At 34.4% G+C, this 22,939-nt stretch overlaps 2 protein-coding genes across 4 annotated transcripts; one reads left to right on the top strand and one right to left on the bottom strand.

Annotated features, from left to right (window-relative positions):
* Positions 1 to 3,722: 3,722 nt before the first annotated feature.
* Positions 3,723 to 4,052, top strand: LOC148926388 (uncharacterized). The gene has a single exon (XM_089059113.1). It carries the CDS (start codon positions 3,723 to 3,725, stop codon positions 4,050 to 4,052), a length of 330 nt encoding a protein of 109 aa, XP_088915239.1.
* Positions 4,053 to 13,376: 9,324 nt separating this feature from the next.
* LOC125189097 (serine/threonine protein phosphatase 2A 55 kDa regulatory subunit B beta isoform) lies at positions 13,377 to 21,040 on the bottom strand. Of its 3 annotated transcripts, none has more exons than XM_048086292.2 (14): positions 20,567 to 21,040; positions 18,865 to 18,968; positions 18,677 to 18,775; positions 18,167 to 18,286; positions 17,536 to 17,745; positions 17,086 to 17,177; positions 16,088 to 16,206; positions 15,530 to 15,653; positions 15,192 to 15,315; positions 14,729 to 14,797; positions 14,553 to 14,644; positions 14,397 to 14,474; positions 14,242 to 14,309; positions 13,377 to 14,153 (listed from the first exon to the last, which is right to left on the bottom strand). In XM_048086292.2, exons 1-14 carry the CDS (start codon positions 20,682 to 20,684, stop codon positions 14,017 to 14,019), a joined length of 1,554 nt encoding a protein of 517 aa, XP_047942249.1. In that variant the 5' UTR covers positions 20,685 to 21,040; the 3' UTR covers positions 13,377 to 14,016. The 3 variants fall into 3 exon arrangements, with proteins under 3 accessions (XP_047942249.1, XP_047942247.1, XP_047942248.1); XM_048086290.2 differs by having other exon boundaries at positions 14,242 to 14,312; positions 20,567 to 21,039; XM_048086291.2 differs by having other exon boundaries at positions 14,242 to 14,312; positions 17,539 to 17,745; positions 20,567 to 21,038.
* Positions 21,041 to 22,939: the final 1,899 nt, after the last annotated feature.

Below are 22,939 nucleotides of genomic sequence, written 5' to 3'. Positions count from 1 at the left end.
ATAATATTATTACATAAAATATTTATTATTGAATTAAAATTTTTTAAAAAGTACGAAAAATGACAAACTAAAAATTATTAAAAAAACAAACAATAAAAGGATTACAAAATAAGAAATTATACCAAAAAAAGAATATGTTGAGAAAATATGAGATTTTTTTGTATGCAAAACTATAGCAAATGTGGTCTCTATTTGTAGAGGATGAAAAATTATAAATTTTAGTATCTTTTATAATTTTTGTATATAATATATTAAAGATATATTCATTTTTTTTAATAAAAATATCAGCCAATGAAATTGTGCCATTTGGCATAATTTCATTGGAGGAATCATGGGAGTATTTGAGAGACCATGCGGTCGGTGGTTGCACACCATCCGACCGCGTTCAAAGAGAGAGAGACCAGCTGGGGAATTTTTTTTTTATTTTAATTGACAAATGACGTGGAGGTCGGCCGCTAAGCACCGATAAACGTGGTCTTAGTGTGTGTGTGGGGGTGGTGGTGGTGGTGCATGTGGGGTGTGTGTGTGTGTGTGTGTGTGTGTGTGTGTGTGTGTGTGTGTGTGTGTGTGTGTGTGTGTGTGTGTGTGTGTGTGTGTGTGTGTGTGTGTGTGTGTGTGTGTGTGTGTGTGTGTGTGTGTGTGTGTGTGTGTGTGTGTGTGTGTGTGTGTGTGTGTGTGTGTGTGTGTGTGTGTGTGTGTGTGTGTGTGTGTGTGTGAAATTATTAAAAATTTTAAAATTTTAAAAGTTTACTTTTATTATAAAATTGTGATGATATTAAATTAAAATATAATATAAATAATATTTATATAATTTTAATAAAATTTAAAATAAGAAGAAAGGAAAATGAAATGGAATTGAATGGCCTTCTTTAGCTAAATAGATGGAGTGGTTATTCACATGTGGAGTGGAATGTGGAATGGCCATTCCAAATAGAATGGTGATTCTTAAGAAAAAAATTTATCAAATAAAAGAATGGAGGTAGGAATGTCATTCTATTCTCCTATTCCATTACACCATACCAAGTAGGACCGAATGTAATCCTTTATAGTTTTATAGTAAAACTGACACAAAAAACTTTTCAAAATATAAATATGCTGTAATAAGACATTTTCTTTTAGTATATTTGTATATAACTATATTTTGTATAGATGTTGCATATTGTAATACATGCATGTCATAAAAGTAATACTTCTACATAATATATTAAACCATTATTCTTACTGTTTAGGATTAGCAATATTTTTAATTGCATCAGCAGTTCAGCAATGCCCCAAAAATTGTTTTACTACTTCAAATGCTTCATTTTAGGATGAAGAATATGTATAATTTCTTTGAAAAATATAAGAAGCTTTCATCTAATTAATAAGAAAGCTTTTTGTGTCTCGTGATTTTCAAGGTAGAAAAAGTCTATTTCATGCTTAATCTTTTTGTGGATCTTTTCGCTTCTTAACAAAATGCCTATTTCTGAGAAAAAATTTCATAGTCTAGGTACACCACGTTAGCAATCTGATTTGGTGTGTCTCACTAATATTTCTTTACCAAATGGAATTATATTAGGTTCCACTTCAAGCTGGAGCATATATGGCCAAATGAATTTTAAAGGAAAAGAAATTGATTATTTATGGAAATTTCTATAATTCTCATGTTCGGTTTGTAAGATTGTATCCCGGGATTAAACACCCTAGTGTGTTTGGTTCATGAGATAACTCAATCCTAGATGGATAATCATGGGATAATTAGTCATATCTAACCCCCTATAACTAAAATAATCTCACAACTCAATCCTATATTATATCTTGGTATTATTTTATCCAGGAAACCGAACACCACCAATAATACTATGTATACAACCAGATATATGCACAAGCTTAATATTTATTCATTTTTTTATAACTTTAGTACATGAGTTATAAAATATGAATAAATATTAACCGATCTCCACACATATGACTACTATAGTCAGAGTTGAGAAACCATATATCATTTCAACTTGCTCCATGCAACTCTACATAAGCCATTTGAAGCATTTCTTCTGTGCCATTCATCTACGCATAATTGGTCTGTTTTTGCCACATTGGACACTCATATTGATAGTGTCCAAGTTGATGGCGTTCGTAACACTCGAAAGTGGCTTTGTTGTAGGATTGGGGACTTCTTTCTCTGCCTCTTCCTCCTTTGAACACAGCTCTCCCACGACCTCTTCCACCATTCCTCTCTTCAGTGTTGCTTTGAGAACCTTCTCTTCTCCATTACTCCTATGAAACTTTTGTTCATGCACAATCAATGAACTTTGCAGTTCATCAATTGTGAGTGAATCAATATCCTAAGATTCTTCGATCGAGACAACTATATACTCCCTCCGTCCCAATAAATATGAAACGTTTGTTTTTCGGCACAAGATTTTATGTAGTGTTGTTTTGTGAGTTAAAGAAGAGAGAGTAAAGTAAGAGAGAGAGAAAAGTAGAGATAAAGTTATTTCTATTTTAAGAAACGTTTCATTTTTAATGGGACAACCCAAAAAGGAAAACGTTTCATTTCTAGTGGAACAGAGGGAGTAGTTGAATTTCTCAGTCAAAGTCCTAAAAATCTTCTCGACAGTGGTACTCTCGCTCATTTGCTCACCATAACTCCCCATCTGGTTAGAAACGGTCAAAACCTGTGCAAAAATAGTTGGTGATGGTTTCACCTACTTTCATCTCCAGAATCTCGAAGTCTCTTCTCAATGCTTGTAGGGCGGAACGCTTCACCCTAGCATTTCCTTCGAATTTCTTTTTCATGGAATCCCATATCTTCTTTGAGGTTCTTTTCTCTAGAATTTGCTCAAGAATTGTCATGTCGATTGCCTAGAACATGTTATTCTTTTCTTTGAGGTCCGTAGTCCTCAATTCCTCCAATTTCTTTCGATTAGCATCACTCAATGATGCTCCTGCTTTTGGTTCTTCATAACCAATCTCAACTTAACTCCAATAACCTTTAGACCTCAAAAGGTTTTCCATCAGCATGCTCCAATGATCGTAGTGACCTTTGAAGCGTGGTATGGCAAGCTGCATAAAAAATTTTATCTTTTTTTTTGTGAGTCACTCTGAAAGGCTGCTACTTTTCTCGATCCCAGTGGGGGCTCCCTGATACCAGATTGTAAGGATATTAAATCATACAAGATGATATTGAATCTGAGGGAATGAACTACTTTATTGAAGATGCAAAACAGTTATTTATAATAGTTTTACAAAGAATAGCAAAACTGAAATCAGTTCTCGTCTAGCTAAATAAGTGGTAACAACTAATAATAAAATCAAATCTGCTGACTATCCTAAAGAATATGACTTTTATTAACGGACTAACAAATCTAAATCCTAACATATTTGATTATTTTCTTCGTCTTGTTCTACGGTATGCTATCTATTTCGGTTTGGTCTGCTGGGGAATTAGCTCATTATTTATTTTTGAATTTTGTTTATTGGATGAGGTTGCGTTTGTATTGTTTGAAGTAATAGTTAGTTTGTTGTGATTTAGGTTGAGGATGGATATGCTATAATTCTTTAGCTCATGATTTCATTATGTTTTCTGGAAATCAGTTCTAGATGGTTTAGGATTGAAGTTGGCTTACTTGTGTTTCATGAATTAGCTGTGTTTTAGCTGTTGAATTTCTTTTTTGGGGGATGAGTAGTTGATTTTATGTTCTGTTAACTTGATGATCCATAGAGGGAGGAGAAAGGGGTAGATGGAGTACAACAGAGTTAAGGCCGTGAGAGCGAAAGAAATTGCTAAGAGGATGTTTATGGCAAGGGACATGAAGGGGGCGAAGAAGTTCACCCTTGAAGCTCAGAATTTGTGTCCTGAACTAGAGGGCATTTCTCAAATGGTGAGGACGCTTGAGATTTATATTGCCGCTAAAGAGGAGAAATTAAATGGAGAATCGAATTGGTATGGCGTGCTTGGTTTGACCCATTTAGCTGATAAAGACTCGATAAAGAAACGGTATCAGAAACTTCGTCCTGATAAAAATAGGTCTATCGGGGCTGATGAAGCGTTTCAGTTTATTGTCGGATAAGTCCATCAGGACAGCGTACGATCACAGGTGCAGTAGGCTATTTCAGCAGAGAAATAAACGTAAGAATGAGGGTACCTCGCCATAGGGACGCAAAATGGATTCTACAACTTTGTAAACAGTCCTTCATCTTCTACCAAGAGTTCAAAGATATCTTATACAAGCAATTCTCAGCGACAAAAGAGCCAGCAGGCATGTGACGCTTGTAAAAATAACTTAGGCACTCATCACACAACAGGTAATAATGGATTTTTCAAGTTTTATGATTAAATATTGGATTTTCAAACTAAAAAGAAACTAACATGTGCATGAACAAAGGAACCAGTACAGTTGAGATTCGTGAAAAGATTGAAGTGGACTTGTCACCCCGAGGTATCTCTGTGGTGTGTAGATTGATGAACTCGACCAGACAAGCAGCGGCAAAACAATTAAACAAGCAGTAGTGTGTACCCTCATGAACACTACAATTCAAGGCTAACTCAGCCCATGTCAGGAGTTTCAACCAGCGTGCTGGACAGTCGAACGTGAATGCGCGAAGGAAGTGTTTGAGCGTTCAATTTATGACTTTTGTTTGGCCGTCAGTTTGTGGATGATAAGCAGTCGTGTGTTGGAGCGTGGTGCCGCTCAACTACATTAATTCAATCAAGAATCGGCTCATCAAGATAGGATCACGGTCGGTTAGTAAGAAAGAGGGAAACCCATGATGCTTTGCAAAAAATTGCGCAAATAAACGGGCTGCTTTCGGTGCATCAAAAGCGGATGGTAGGGGACCAAAGTGAGCATATTTGGACAATCTATCGACCACCACCATGATGCCATAAATCCGTGCGACTGAAGCAAGCCTGTTATAGAATCCAAAGTGGTCGCGTCCATACTTGTGTAGGAATTGAGAGTGGTTGTATTAACCCATCGAGTTTCTAGGTTGGGTATTTCGTCTATTGACATGCTAGGCATGAAGCCACAAAAGCACGAACATCTCTATGCATGTTTGGCCAAAAGAAAACCGTCGCCAACATGTGGAAGGTTCGATCAACACCTTGATGCCCCGCAAGTGGAGATCCATGAAATTCAGCCAACAATTTACTTCGCAAAGGCGAAGTTTAACTGATGTAAATTTGTCTCTTGTCGTAGAGGAGGCCCTCATGAGCATAAATACGTCCAGGTGCATTTCTTGTTCGAACAGCATAGTGTAGAATGCGCAAATGGTCATCCTTCGCATTCTCGGCTAGAATGTCAGACAAGATGGATGAGACTGGTTGGGCAGCCAGTGGAACAGGCGCGCTGTGCTTTGAGAGTCCCTACGAGATAGCGCATCAGCTACGCGATTCGAAGCCCCCGTTTGTTACTGGATACGAAACTTATAACCCATTAGTTTGTGTATGTAAAACTGTTGATCAGGGGTTTGGATTACTTTAAGTAAGAGCTCTATTAGGCTTCGTTGATCACTCTTGATGACAAATTCGCGACCCAAAAGATATTGATGTCACTTTTGAACTGCTTCAACAATTGCGTGCAAGTTTTTGTGGTAGGTCGAAGCGACGCGATGTCGAGGGCCCAATTTTTTTACTAAGGTGATTGGATGAACTTCTTGCAAAAGAATCGCCCCAATTCCTAGGTCTGAGGCATCCAATTCCACTATGAAGGTTTTGATGAAGTCGGGGAGGCAGAGAACCAGGGCCGTCGTCATGGCCTTTTTCAAATTTTCAAAGCTTGTAGTGTCCTTCGCGGTCCAATGGAAATTGTCCTTTTTTAGAAGTTCCATCAACGGGGCAGCGATCATGGTATATTGACTGACGAACCGACGATAGTAACCTGTAAGACCCAAAAATCCGCGAAGCTGCTTGATCGTGGTTGGCATAGGCCACTTGGTCATTGCCTGGATTTTGGAAGCATCGACGTTGAGGTTGAAACAGTCGGCCAGAAACTTACTTCAGGCCGTGCTTGTTTGAGAAGATGATTCTTCTTACTTTTTGCTCTGAATTCTTAGGTGGATTCGTTTGAGTTGTGAGTGTTTCTTTTGAGTGGTTCCTTGTATCATCTCCCAATTCACCATACTTTCATGATGTTAACGTGGTATGAGAGTTTTAGTTATGGTTGGATGTCATAGACGTAGGCCAAATGCCGAAGATCCCGCGGCTCCATAGTAAGTTGGATTATTTGAGGAGATAAGTGCAACAACTCACTCAACGCCTTCAACAGTGAGAACCTACAACAAATCCTAAAACACACTCACAACAAAATAAAATAGACCCCACCAACACTTATCAAAATTGCTCATATTTACAAGATTATTTTATTTTGTTGTGAGTGTGTTTTAGAATTTGTTTTAGGGTTTGTTGTAGGTGATCCCTTCCGCTTTCCCCCGATCGCTATATGTTCCAAATCTCAGATCCACCTGTTTACAAACCTATTGTTTAGAAACCTTTTGTTCTTCAAACACTTGAGTTTTTAGTTCGTGTTTTCTATATTTAAGTACTCTTTTGTGCTCAACACAACACTTCCATAGTTAACATTTTCTTGTTCAAATATGTTTAGTGTTACGTTCTACTTTCAGTTTTTAAAAAAGAAATGTCTCTACTATCATAAAACGGAGGGTGTACAATAGACATTTAAATACACTAAATACTTCCTTCATCCTTAACGAATAAACAAACTTGTAAATGATATAGTAGATTAGTAAATTAAGAAAGAGATGGGACAAGGGAAAACTAATGAAAATAGTGTTAGTAGATTATAGAATCCACATTATTAGTGATATATAATTTGTTAAAAACTTTCCATATTTAGATTTGATCTAATTTTTTAAGACCATCCAAAATGGTAAAGTTAGTGTAATTTTTTTTTATGACAGAGGTAGTATATGCTTGGTTTCTATTGGGCGCGGGATTTAAGAAAATGATTATTATTGAGTTAAATGTAGAGAATAAGGCAAGAGAGATGAAAAAGTAGAAAAGATAAAGCAAAATAAAAGTAAGAAAAAAGATAATAATAAAGTAAAATAGAAAAAATGTGTTGTGTTTTGCCAAAAAATAAATCAATCACTTGCAATTAAACAACCCAAATGAAAAGTTTATTACTTGCGGTGGGACAAAGAGAGTAAGTAATATGAATAAGACTTGACAAATAGTATGATGAAGGTAAAACGAACGTTCGCACGTTGTAAGCTGCAGCAACAAGAAACTTGTTGTAAGAGTGATCTACTTGAATGATGAACAAACACATCTGAATATAAAATATTAACACAAATTCGAAAAATATTGATGTCATATATCAATAATTGTTTTGGTGTTCGATCACATTTGAAAATTAGATACAAGTTGCATGTCGCACTAGACTCTATTGAAAAAAAGGTGCGACTGACTAGACACCAAGCCACACTATTTGAATAATGTTCCTAAATACCTAAAATCAAGCTTCTGGCAAATCGGAAAACATGAATAAACATAAAAATGGGAAATCAAAATGGATGGTGGATTTGATTTTTTCATAATAAAATTTCTCGTGTTTCACTTTTTGATGGCATATGTGCACATGCAGATAAAAACAACAATATATCCCAAAATTGAGTAGACATTTTCCCATAAAAATATAGCTTAGTCATAATCCATTACCACCAAAAAATGTTACTGCTCACATTGTAACACATCTATACATATATAAAAAGGGAGTTTTAGGACATTTTGAATAATAATTTTGTGCAAAGGAGGTAAATGCAATTAAAAAAAACTATTAATCTTTCACTTGAATTCATGAAATTTCAGAAAGCACAATTTTAAATTCATTCGACAGTTTCTATGTTGAAATATAAAAATTGATTATGAATTAATCTATAAATCTATAAAAGGGGAGGCTTGGAGATATTTACAAAACTACCATTTTCATTTTAAAAATTACAATTTAATTAAAACTATTTTTTAATCCCCCGAAACCAACTGCGCTAAGCCTCTGCGGCCAATTTTAGTTTGAAACCTAACAATATGGGAAGTGGTTGAACTTCTACACACATTTGGTTCAGATTAAACAAAATCTTCCATTGAGAACGGTTAAAAATTTATATGCCATTTATTACTACTTCAATCTATAATAAATTATAATTGGGGTCACTAAGTGTCAATAGAGAAGAATGTAAAATGGATTACCGAATTAGAATGGCAAAAGCTATTAAATTTTCTATAAATACCAATTCTGTTAATTAAAATTGTCATGGGCTCATGACCGTGGTAGAAAAAAAAATGACTAGCTTTGCATTTCATTTTTTAGCTTTGTTATATGTATTCCATTCCTTCTATTACATTCCTTAAACTGTGAAACACAATTATTTGATTAGATAGAATACAAGTATAGCTTCAACAAAACACTACTTCGGCTTCAATAAATAATACCATTGGGTGAATAGATGCTTGGATGAATGCAAGCAAGATTTTTTTTTTGTTTACCATTCATATAGCTCTATTGTAAAGCACTTTCTGGACATGGCATATAAACAGATTTAGGCCAAGATTCAGGTAAAAAAACCTCTACGATCAGTAAGGAATATCAAGTAGGCCGACCCAGTGTAAGATATCGAATACAGATCTAAAACCCCCAAAATAGAATAAGTAATCAACAAAGTAAAATTGAACTGAGACGGAGAAAGAATTTTATTGATATTTGACTCATTTGTTGGTCATGATGAGTATATTTTAAAGTTAAGGGTTTAGGATTTAGGTTTCAAGGTTTGGGTTTTTAGTGTATAGGGTCACTATATTGCAATGAAATGAAGCTCGACTAGGAAGTGTCTCACCAGTGCAATCTTAAATTATAGCTTTTGATAAACAATATCTTAAATCTCATTAGGAGAAGTGGTAATTATACATTCTTTAGGGTTATTTTGTTTTGTTTGATGGAAATTTGCTTTATTTTTTGGTCTCACGGTCGGAGTCATTTTTCCATTTTACAAAAATAATGTACAGTATTATTTTCCAAGTATTTATATTTTAGCTGAATCCTAACTTACTAAGCGGACCATATTAAAACTTAAACTAAAAACAACAGTTTTTCTGAAAAAATGGAGTAATATATAGAGAATTTAGATGATTCATTTGATGAAGGTTGCAACCTTTGTGCGACCTTGTACTATCATAATGACCATAACTTCTTCATCCGAGTTCCGATTGAGGCGTACAAGGTACCCACGCGAAGCTATTTCAAAGACGAAGATAACGATAGTAAGATAAAAGAATTTGGACATTGATTTAATAGGAAAAGAACAGTTTGAATCAGACCAGAAAACCTGATATGGGAAAATGACAACCAACAATAAAGTTTATGAGATTACACGAACTTTTTAAAGTTCGTGGGAAAAACCGAAATTCATGGAAAGTTGGTGACTTTAAAAGCAGTTATCTTTTTTTTTTTCATGCGAAGCACTTTGGTGGAGTGTGATGACAATAGGAATAAAATTAAAATTGAGGAATATGGATTGTTAATGAGCTCACTGTTTAGAGTATTAATTATTGGTAATTTAGTTTTAATTAAAATGGCATTAGTATAAATGTTTCCACCTTTTGATACATGTATAGATGATTATATTCAATTATATATGTATTCAAAAGTTTTACAATGGCATTAATTTTAGTTTTTTCACAAAACTCACAAAATTGAAATTAATGTGTTTTAAAAAATATTCCGTTGTGCGAAAAATTGTAGAACTCAACAATCAACATAGTTGTTGTAATTTTTTAAGATGAAATAGGAAATCCTAAAAACAAACCAAAATTGGACGAGTATGTTTTGTAAGAATTGTGTGCATTTAATGCACAATAGTGATGGAAATTCATTTTCTACTTAATATGCAATCATGTATTGAGACATTTCAATGGTAAAAAAAGTCTAATCGGTTGATAGGAATTACTGCATAATAATAATAATGAAAAATGCAATTAACAAATTTATTGAATTACCTTAATTCCACTTTATTTGTAACTGTTATAATTATATTAATGCTAATATTCAATGCATTGTTATGCAGTACTAATTGCCATATAATAAGCATTATTTATCCAACTTTTACATTAATATTCCTACGCAATCAACTTATTGAGATACTAGGGTTGAATTTTACCAATAAACAAAGTTGCCAATACTCCTTAAATCATTTAGAAAAAGTGAAAAGTTTAGTAGAGTTTTTATGATAAATAAGGGAAACTGAAAAGATTTTTGGTGATAAATGAGCGAAAATATTTTAAAATAGGATCCTTATATTTTAACATATCTTAGGAACTATCTATTGAACGTATTAATATAACTGATAGAAATCCCAATCACAACATTAGCTATAGCACTAAAATAGTTTTAAACTTATATATGATTGGTTAATTAATTAAGAGGTGTTATGGGTTTTGTAACGTTTTGTGATATGAATAAGTTTTTAATAACCATTACAATTCTTTAAGTATTTAGTTTACTTTTAGTACTGATTTTTTTTCTCCAGAACACAGACAATGGAAAAACAACTAAAATCTTTACAACCGAAAACGGCTTCTGCACAAGAGGAAATTGCTAAATCCATTTCATTGGAGCTTCTGAAAATCTTTACATATCTAATATAAAAATTGAGAAAAGTGGTTGAGTTTTTAACAATACAATATAGTTTTTGTATTTTTATTTTTTCATGAATTAATTAAAACGTTAGAGAAATATAATCTAGATGATGGTCACTTTTTAACATTATGAGTTAGTAAAAATTGAAAAAAAAACAAAAAGTTTTTAAAGCAAAACAACATAGATGATATTGGCTTATCAAATCTTAAACATTAAAATTGATGATGGTCATTTATTTAAGACAATTCTTTAGTTATAGATTTACAACCAAGCTTTAGGTAAAAAAAAAACTCTACTATCAGTAAGGATTATTGTTAAATTCTCTCAATTCTGTCCCACATCGACTTGGTGATGATCCAATCTAATCTATATAAGTGTGGATAACCCTCCCCCTTATGAGGCCTTTTAAGGGGTGAGTGACCCATTTCTAATATGGTATCAGAGTAGGGCCCAAGTCGATAATGGTTTATCTCTTTATCTCTTCTCTTGCCTACCCACGTGATGGAAATCCGATGTGTCATTCCGGCCCACACGTGAGGGGGCGTGTTAAATTCTCCAAATCTTTGTCCCACATCGGCTTGGTGATGATCCTAGCTTCTCTATATAAGTGTGGATAATCCTCCCCCTTATGAGGCCTTTTAAGGGGTGAGTGGCCCATTTCTAATATGGTATCAGAGCGGGCCCAAGTCGATGATGGATTTCTCTTTATTTCTTATCTACCTCACGAGTGGAAGACCGATGTCCTTTCCGGCCCACACGTGAGGGGGCGTGTTAAATTCTCTCAATTCTGTCCCACATCGACTTGGTGATGATCCAATCTAATCTATATAAGTGTGGATAACCCTCCCCCTTATGAGGCCTTTTAAGGGGTGAGTGGCTCATTTCTAATATGGTATCAGAGCAGAGCCCAAGTCGATGATGGTTTATCTCTTTATCTCTTCTCTTGCCTACCCACGTGATGGAAGTCCGATGTGTCATTCCGGACCACACATGAGGGGGCGTGTTAAATTCTCCAAATCTTTGTCCCACATCGGCTTGGTGATGATCCTAGCTTCTCTATATAAGTGTGGATAATCCTCCCCCTTATGAGGCCTTTTAAGGGGTGAGTGGCCCATTTCTAATATGGTATCAGAGCGGGCCCAAGTCGATGATAGATTTCTCTTTATTTCTTATCTACCTCACCAGTGGAAGACCGATGTCCTTTCCGGCCCACATCGATGATGGTTCTCTCTTATCTCTTGCATTGCCTACCCACGTGATGGAAGACCGATGTCCTTTCCGGCCCACACGTGAGGGGGCGTGTTAAATTCTCTCAATTCTGTCCCACATCGACTTGGTGATGATCCAATCTAATCTATATAAGTGTGGATAACCCTCCCCCTTATGAGGCCTTTTAAGGGGTGAGTGGCCCATTTCTAATAATTATCAAGTAGGCCGACCAAGTGTAAGATATCGAATATCGAATACAGATCTTAAACCCCCAAAATAGAATATGTGATCAACAGAGTAAAATTGAAGTGGGACAGAGGGAGAATTTTATTGATATTTGGCTCATTTGTCGGTCATGATGAGTATATTTTAAAGTTAAGGGTTTATGATTTAAGTTTCAGGGTTTGGGTTTTTAGTGTATAGGGTCACTATATTGCAATAAAATGAAGCTCGACTAAGAAGTGTCTCACCGGTGCAATCTTAAATTATAGCTTTTGATAAACAATATCTTAAATTAATTTTACATTTCATATGCTACCAATGTTGGGGATTTTCAGTTTTTTGGTAGTATATTTTAGTCATTTAAAAAAAATGTTCTTATTTTTGAAATAATTTTATAAAATAATTATTATTGTTGGATATTTAGAATATATCTATATATACATATATAAAATGGTAGTTTTGGAAAATTTTAAAATAATGTTGTTTTAATTATAAATTAGTATATCAATTAAAATTATTTTTATTATTTGAAAGTTCAAATAATTATAACAATGTATGATTTTATCCCATATAATAATATTATTATTTTATTTCAAATCAATATTTTATATTTTGAAGAAAATAAAATGGATGAGTCGAAATAAATTTTATTTTTGAAATAATTTTATAAAATAATTATTATTGTTGGATATTTAGAATATATCTATAGGGGCATGTTAGGGTGCCACCACCCCTTAAAATAACACCATACCACCATTTCTAGCCAATCATTTGTACACGTGGACGAATAATAAGCTGCCACGTGGCAAAAAAAAAAAAAAAAAAAAAAACCAAAAAAGACGGGCAGCAATTTTGTGGTCTTTAAACAGCAATTTTTCTTAAACAGCAATATCCAACACGTTAGACAGCAATCTATAATAATGTTGCTGTATAAGCGTTGTCACGTTGTCATTTTAAGGGTGGTTGTCATTTTAACACAAACCTATATCTATATATACATATATAAAATGGTAGTTTTGAAAAATTTTAAAATAATGTTGTTTTAATTACAAATTAATATATCAATTAAAATTATTTTTATTATTTGAAAGGTCAAATAATTATAACAATGTATGATTTTAACTCATATAATAATATTATTTTTTATTTCAAATCAATATTTTATATTTTGAAGAAAATAAAATGGACCGTGCTATACTAGTTTAGAAAAAGCACAACTTTCCAGAAAACGAAATCACAATCCATTAATGATATTAAGGGGTAACATACCTAATGATCAATCATATCACACATTTTGCTGGGTTTAAAAGCATGTAAGAAACTGAAGGGCATTTTAAGATGAAATGGAAAATAATTTACAAATTAATACTATAATCCAAGATTCAATACTTTTACAAGCGAAAATATCCAATGAAATAGTATTCTATAGCTGAAGAAAAGGGCTAAAAAGCATCCTAAGATAGATTGATGTGAAAAGTATTAAGCTACCCATGGAAGTTAATAAAGCTTAATGGCCTGCAAAGTTAGCAGCATCATGATTTTTGGAGTAAGAAGAAACTACATGTACCTTAGAACTAGAGACAATATACGGCATCTTTAGTTTCCGTTTTGTGGGAGAGCTACAAGCGTACAACCACATTCCTTCCCATTAGCTACCTGGCACAAATAACAACATCTATTCGTTTGCTGTGACTTGTGAGAGAGTAAAGAAAAAAAAAACAGACGAATATGATGGGCGCGACGCAGCAAAAGGGTGAAGATGGATAAAATAGTTATGTTTCTCTGCTGCTTGCAAAAACACCACTTCCATTTCTGGAACCCGACATGCTCAGTCAGTGGTAAACGTTTATGAAGCACTTCAAGGTAACATTGGTCAAAGCCGCATGTTGCTGAAAGAAGCGTGTTCCTCCAGTAGCAACCCAAAAATGTTTACCGAGCATCAAATTTGGACTGACTATGCATAATACATGTACAGGCTATTTGCGGCAGCACAAGCAATAGAGTTTTCTGATGGGTGCCATGCTAGGTGGAGCAGCTTAGTAGTGAAATCGAACGAGTTCCCGTTGGCATCAGCTCCCGGACTTTCAGCACCTGCAACATATTTCATTAACTTTCTTCAGTTGGGAAACAAAAAAATGAAGCGAATGTAGGTAACAATAGACAAGAAAAAATGTCACACCTCGCCTCACGACACGGCTGATGCTACTGGTCAGGGATCTGGTAGGCCTAGCAGGGGTCTGGACCTGCCTTCTGAAAGGCAATGGAGCAATATCTAGCAATAAGCAAGGATTTTTCAACAGAAACAGAGATTGGACAGTCATGAGATTATGTTACCTCATTGGGTTTTTACTTGCTTCTAGAGTAGTTGCCTCAGTGCTTCCCTGAGCACAGCCAAATATACGAAATAGATTGCTGACATTTTTTATCCTTCGGTTAGAGTGAGAAGAACCAATAATAACTATGATGGAACTAAAGAAAACTAGGACGCACCTGTATGAACCAGTAGCCACTCGAAGACCATCACCACTTAGGCAGCATTCAAACTTATCAAAGATGGAATCATTTTCGTACAAGTCACAGAGCTAGGCATTGTCAAAGTAAATTTTAATCACCTCGGAGTGTTCGTACAAACATTTCAGGAAAAAGAGTTATGAAAAGTAGTTCACCTTTGGTCTCAAATACTCGTGAACCTGGAAGGTTGCCACTGGACCAGAATCCATGTTAACATCCCATAGCTGCAACCAAATCATATCTATCAGTGAAAGATCAATTAGGAACTACCAGAAATTGTTGAAGCATAGCAACAGTTATATATCTCATCATCATAAATGCAGACCCAAGAAATTCCATCAGCAAATTGATGAAATAATGATGGATCATTGTTTAAGAAAAGCATATGTTCATGCATTTTCCCCTTCCGGATTGAACTTAAGCAAGCAAATAACATCTAACTATCCAACCCAGTCTAGCCAAGAGCAAATTCTAATGATGACAATATTAAATCATTCACTATAGTTTCCTAAATTGATCTGCAGTAGGCAGATGAGTCCAAATGAAAATCACTTAAGCACTCTGACCAGTTTAAGGATTTGCAACAAACAAAGTGCACAAATATACAAAAGTTGGAACCTTAAGGGACATGTAGTCACGACTCAGTAAATATCTGCCATCCCTGGCAAACTTAACATCTGAAATTGAAGCAATAATCTCAGTGAAAAATGATCTCGAGCCAGGTGCCTCCTGCTCCTCAAATCTGTTATGAATGAAAATTATTATCTTATCCAACAAAAGTGAAAAGGAGTATTACGATGGAGCTAAACAAAAGTGTTCTGGAAAATATAGAGAAATAAAAGTCTCATATCCATGCAACATTTAATTTATTGTCCTTCAGTATTAAAGGAGAATCAGGAGATACAAATTACGTATCAGGAGGTGCCTAAAACACAAATGGTTATCAAAGAGCTTACATTTTAGAATGTGAATCGCACAGTGCAGATTGTCGCAAATCAATAAGACGAATTGATCCTTTTGAACTACTATATGCTAACATGTTGCAGTGAGTGGGATGGAATTCTGCTGATGTTATCACCTCTGCAATATGTAACAAAAAGAACCAATCAAAGCACTTAGCTATAAAAGTTTGTGATGATTCAAGTCACCATATCCATTGAATGAGATAAGACAACTCCGACCCGATAAACTACTTTTTTCCGGATTTAAGAGATCCGTCACATTAAAAAGTAAACATAACTGAAATTACAGGAAAGTGTTAGATGCAAATATCAGTGTTAGCCCTTTTTCAGTCTTCTCTAACTCGAACTAAATTATAACAATAAACCATTGACTAGAAGAAATCTTATGCATGCACTGAAAGCACTGGGAACCACATATTCCATTGGACATAGATGAGGGGGAAATAAATGCCTTACCCATACCAACTCCCCTACAACTTACCTCTCCCCCTCCAAAAATAAAAGATAATAAAGAAATAAAGAAAAAAAAACAAAATACAGATAATATTTTACCAGTCAGATCCTCCATATTTGTCGGTTTCACATCAACTATATTGAAACTTTGATTGCTTATTTCCAAGTTCCAAAGATTTATTCGCAGATCATCAGCTGATATAAATGTCTCACCATCACTGCAGAAAATAACAAGTACAAACAAATTGTACATTTTAACAACATAATGAATCGGAGAAAAACGGATATACAATGTAACCACATTCCAGTTCCACAGAGTCAAAATATGTTCAGCATCCACAGCATTTAGAGGTTGAGGTTACAGCTTAAACGTGTAATCATGTGGCAAATGAAGGGAAATAAATTTCAAAATCAGAAATGCATTACTTATATTTACTAAATTATGTATCTGAAAAAGTTAAAGAAGTCAAAATGAATCAGTCACATATATATTGTTAATATAATAAGATTATGTAAATAACATACTATTTTCACCATTTTCATCAAATAAGCCTTCTCAGAGTAAGATGATTCACATTTTAAATGGGTAATGAGACGCGTCATATCTTTTCATATTCCTATGGTTTATGAATTATCTCAAAGCTGCTATTGTACAAATATTCTAACAAACTGATACTCCCTCCGTCCCGCTTTAGCAGTCCCATTGACTTTTCTGCCCTCTTGTTGTAAAAATGATAAAAAAATAGTTAAAGAAGAGAAATGGTAAATTAAGAGAGAGAATAATATAGAGAAGAGTCTTATGTACATTATTGTCTCTCTTACTTTACCATTTCTCCACTTTAACTATTTTTTATCATTTTTACAAAAAGAGGGCAGAAAAGTCAATGGGACTGCTAAAGCGGGACGGAGGGAGTATCTTTTCAGAAAAGGCATATCTATCTCTCTCAGTTATGTTACTAATTTCTTTACATGAAATTGTCCTAACTATTCTACTTCTAGGATGAGCATGCAAAAGAATATGTGCAGCAAACTGTGAACATTGTCAGATTTCTGCAAAGAGACTTCAACTGTCGAAGAAAAAAATAAAGGTTTCCAACCTGTTATTTGAGATAGAATTGATATGGTAATCGTGTGCATGAGCATATACTCTCCTGCATCTTGCAAGAAGATTGGTCTCACCACTTGTGACCTACAATTGTCAAAGGTCATAGGAAAACTCAGTCAGCATTTGGAGGTGGATGATCTGTCCATAAAAGTATGAATGCAATGTGGTACTACGACTGATAAGTCCACCCTTGAAAAATATTCATCAATAAGGATCCACCAATCAACAATGATCTGTTTAAAAAGGTCGTTATGAAATGATTCACAAGCATACCACAAAACCAGATCAAGTACATGTAAAGGAGACATGATCATATATAACTAAAAGGGGGAACAAATTGATAGTTTTAAAAAATAATGTTCAACAGAGCACATCAAAAAGTAAAGAATTTTAATGGAATCCCTAATGCCACTGGTATAACTCTAGATGAGTTAAGTACAACTACCACTGGCAATCGTAGAGAGGGGAGCCCCCCAGGTGGAAAGGACAACTCATTGCTCAAAGAATTGTAAGAAGGATCTGAACAGTCGCCGTTAGCAAGAAATTTTTTGGAACTAGAAGAGACACTAGAACTTGCAATACCACCGTTTCCAGCAGCTTTACCCGAGTCTACATTTATTTCTGAAATTTTCTTCATCTTCTTCTCTTGGACCTGTTAGGGTAAGGCAAAGAAATTAAAATAATGCAACAAAAATTACAAAATATAAGTTACTAATGTCTATATTGGAATAAGAATCATCCAGGCTTACATACAATCAATTCAACCAAGATACAAGCCTGAGAGAAGAAAGTTGAGAGGTCCTAGGGTAGGGAGAAGGAATCTTCAATATTAAACACCATGATTATTGTTCAAGGTTCGGTATATATTTAATTCTCATAGAAAAATATCCAAATCTTCAATCTTTGTTCCTTTTTCCTTGAGCTTTAATAACCAATTTAGACACAACACCAAGAAAAGTCTAACAAAAGATCCAAACCAATATCTATACAAGAAACTCAGCAAACAAAAGGCTGCATTAGATATTAGCAAAAAATGATTATAAATGAAACCGTGAATTTTAAGACTCACTCACCTTCCAAAACTTAATGGTTTTGTCATTAGTTGACAGGAGAAAGACGGCACCATTGGCTGTCTGGCACCACCTGATCTTGTTGATTTTCTCCTCAATCTCCAAACTCTTTAGATAGTCAAACTGAAGAAAAATATATGTATGCATAAGTTATAATGATTAAGAAGTCCTTTCAGGATAAAAAAAAGTTAAAAAAAGGAAGCAAGAATGAGATGCTTATTTGCTACACACACATTTAAAAACAGAAAATTCACTAATTCAATCAAATGTTCAAGACCCATAATTTGAAGAAGGAAACTATTTATATTCGCATGAGTAAGGTGTAGAACGAAACAACGGAAGAATTGTTGAAAAATAAAATAAATACCTCAGGTTCGTGACATTTAAAAGCAGAAAACTCACAATATAATTAAATGCTCAAGACCCATAATTTGAAAAGGAAACTATTTATAATCGCATGAGTAAGGTGTAAAGCGAAACAACAGGAAGAAGTGTTGAAAATCAAATAAATACCTCGGGTTCGTGACTCTGAAATTCAGTTTTGTAACGAAACTCTGGGTGTCGAGAGACTTGGTAGTCCATCTTCTCTAAATCTCTTCGATTTCCACCATGCTGAAAATTAGATTTATTAAAGAGCAAAAAAGTTAAGTCAAGAATTCAGCATATCAACATAAAGAATCTTTTAAGTCCCACAGCCTCACTTCTTTTGCATCAGTCCTTTCAAATAAAACCACCCTTCCACCACGATCACCAGTAGCCAGATGGTCGCCACTTTTATCAAACTCAATGGCAGAGATGATATCCACTGCAACAAGAAACAATTAGATGTTAAGACACAGCCGTCAGACAAGAGACAAAAATAGGAAAGCACACATCCGAATACTGTACGTCGTTACCAGTAAATTCATTTTTTATAATAGAGATAATTATTAATCCTATTTGTATCTCTTGGTAATGTAGCATATAGCCATAAAAGAAGAAAATCTGGTAAATAACTTGGGGCAAATTAAGAAGCTGATCAACATATTTGATTATAAAATTTGAGTACATCTCAAATATCAGGCTTACCATGATGTAGTACGAGTTGAGAAAAATATACAAATAAACAGAAGTAATTCAAAGGCAGAGGTGACATGCACATTGCACAACAAGTTTGGTCTAAGTTTAAAAACTACTACTAAAAGTAAAAAGTAAGATTAAGCAATGTTGATGCAGGACTAGCATATTTGACAAACTAATAAGCTCTTTAGAAGACTCAATCAGCATGCTTGAAGTTTTATCACAAGAAATCCTCTTAAGCCCAAATTATTCATGTTTCAAATCTCAGATAACTAATATTCATCAGCTAATCTGAGTTCTGACGAGAATTAGCATTGCAAATTTTTTTTATTATTATTTTATTAAAACAATCATGACAACTAATAATAATAGTAATATTTAGCATTGCATAGTTATCATTCATCAGCCAACTCATTCTCTAGCCCTTTCATTCACATCAAACTGCTCCTCGAATCAGAGTTCTAGTCAAGCATCATCCAATGTGTGTGTTGCATGTTGCCACATGGACAAGAACCTAATTCCACAACGTTTAATAAATGAAGTAACCAAGAAAAAGAGATAAAGTTCTCTTTTACTTGGGAACAACTCATTTTTCTTTTGGTATTTGGTCCTAATGTAATATGCCACCATGTAACATGGTTAATGCTGCATGCCATGCAGATATGCAGAATTTCAAATTAATCCAAAGAGGCCACCCTAAACTTGGAAGGCCTTGATCATTTCAACTCATCGAATATTGTGGATATAGTGAAGTGCGTATTTCATGCCTTGGCTGCAATTTATGCCTTAAGGAATATTGGAAAAAAGAACTCCAGTACAGATGTTGGAATCACTTTAGTCAACCAAACAAAAGCCAGCACCGCTAGAACAGTAGACAGCACATATTCAACCCCCAGAGCACATTTACATATGTACCTATATCTAAAGCATGCCTCCCTCCAATACCCCATAAATATAGATGCTTGCATTGGGGCTGCTGAGTTGGACATTCGGCAGAACTTCCACTTTAAAAAAGGGATATCAAACAAAGATTACAACGATATATAGTTCTAAACCCACAGCGTAGAATTTCTTCGAAAAGCATGTAAGTGAGAAACGACACAAGCATACTAACACTGAACTCAATTCACCTCACTTAAACATTAATTCTTCTCGAGCAATTAATTATCAAACTGCCACACAGATCAATCACAAAAACCCAACCAATTACCAATATTTCCTGCTAAATCAAGTAACTAAACGGGTAGTGACAGATCAAATTCACATAAACCAAAACCCTAACAACAAGATCCGACCCCAAAGCAAACAAAAAACTCTTGTATTCATCAAATTATATTTTTTTACCTTCCTGTACTTCTTCGCCGGCGGCTCGCTCACCAAAGACCTGAGAGAATTTCCATTCCAGCGGCGTAGGTGGACCGGCCGCAGCTGATGCCACCTCTCCACCATCACCACTGTCCATTCTTACCCCACAATCGACACAAAACAGAACGCAATCTACAAAATCGAAATAACAAACAACAGCTGAAATCTCTTCTCCCTCCGATTTTCACTTCATTGAGAAATCATGAAACGCGATTTAGAGCTGAGAGATTGAGGGAGATCGGAGCAGCAACAGCGGAAATTTGGATTCAGATTCGGCCATTTTCCAGAGTATGTTGATATGCAGCATCGATTAGTACAATAAAAATGGAGGATTCAGATTTCCCAATGTATATGTTCATGTGTATGTATGTATACACTGTGGGGAGAAATTTGGGAACTTAAATTTGCTTTTCGATGTATTCTGCTTCAATTATTTTAATTTCTGCGAAAGCACTCTCTATCTCTATTCGGATTTTTACCATTATTTAATGTGAAAACAATAAGTTCGATAGTTGCATAAATAAATAAAATAATAGACCAAAAGTTTTATTCATATTTTGGTTTAAGAGTATATGAATGTCGTCAAACTTTTTGCCGCATTGAACATAATGATAAAATAAAAATTGTATTACTAGTTATAGAATTTTTTTTACTAATAGTAGTATAAAATAATGTTCCAAACAATTTATTCCTCATGTAGCCAAAAAGTTGACATTGTCTAAATACTATTGATGAAATATATTGTAATGAAACCCGAATGAAGCCATTACTACCAATTAAATAAATATTGTAGTAATTACCTACTAATAATACTATATTTTTCTTCAATTAAATAAAAATTTTAATACAGTTAAAACTCGACTTTCCGCATGTTTAATATTTTGTTCTTTTATGTTTGGAGCTTGGACCATGAAACTTTTATCTCACTCTCACCCTATACTTGCACAGACAAAATTAGTTACTTAGGAGTTTGTTTTATCTAGAGTAGGGCTGACAATTTTTTACCCGACACGATAACACAATATGAACCGGCACGAAATTAATGGGTTTGGGTCAGAGTTTATTGGGTTCGTGTCCTTATCGGGTTGGCACATTAAGGACACGAAAATTTCGTGTCGTGTTCGTGTCGGGTTCGTGTTATCCGTTAACAATGCGTGTTCGTGTCGTGTTCGTGTTATCCGCTAACAAATAATATTTTTATATTATTAATTCTTATTATTTTCATTTTTTAATACTTATTAAATGACTCTTACAATCTCATTTTTCAATACGTGTTGTTATCGTATCGTGTTGACCCGAAGTGGTTCGTGTCGTGTTCGTGTCTGAGGGTAGCGGGTCGTGTTTGTGTTCGTGTTTGAGGTTTTCTTAACGGGTCGTGTTCGTGTTTGTTGTTATCGTGTTCGTGTCATTATCGTGTCGACATGATAACGACCCGACACATACGATTTGCCAACCCTAATCTAGAGGTTAGTTACTGTGTTTATAACTTACTATAGGAGTATTAAATATTTCCTCCATCCCAAGTTAAGACGACTCAGTTAAATAATGCTATAGATTTTTTTTTTTAACAAAAGAAAGATACTCTTTGTCGTTCTTAGTAGAGCCTTCATTCAGAAAGTCACTATTCCAGCCTTGGGAGGGACTGGTAGCCAGCCTGTTCGGCTGGTTTGCAATGACCTATGTTCAATTTCCTATTATATTTTTAATTTTTAATTTTATTGATAACTTTTGTCCCATTGGTCCGACTTTTTTTCTTCTATAATATCACACCACAAATGTCATTTACCTCCCTTCAATTTCTCAATCACCTCTTTCAATTTTTTACTCTATGTCAATGGATCAAGATCCTAGAGAAAATATTTACAAATTTAGGAATTTCGCATATACTATAATTTAGGAATTTGAATTATGAAAATTCTATTGTTTATTACTGTATGATTTTAATAAATACTCTATAATATTATATTGTTAATGAAATGATTAAAATGGGACTAATCTTATTATAGAAATTGTGGTTAAATTATGTGAATTCTTAAAATTGAGTTATGGCTGATATTTGTTCAATGAAGGACACTATAGCGTGCCCTCGTGATAGGATTATTGGCAGTTTATTGAACTTTCGGTGTGCAGGTTTTGAGGATCACTAACTGCTTCGGAATTGCATTTTTTGGAACAACAGCATCGTGACATTTCTCATAATTATAATGATGATTTTGCTCGTTGTGATTTGTGAAATACTCCCTCCTTCTCCAAAGAAATGCACCTTAGGTGCGGCACAGATTTTAATGCAAATTGATAAAGTAGGAGAAAGTTAGAGAGAAAAAGTAAATAAAATATTACTATTAGTGGAAA

This window comes from Salvia hispanica, chromosome 5 (assembly GCF_029641045.1).
Source record: "Salvia hispanica isolate PSC_SH4W2 chromosome 5, Shi_PSC_v1, whole genome shotgun sequence".
NCBI classification, from domain to species: Eukaryota; Viridiplantae; Streptophyta; class Magnoliopsida; order Lamiales; family Lamiaceae; genus Salvia; species Salvia hispanica.
This window is presented reverse-complemented; position numbering and strand designations above follow the sequence as displayed.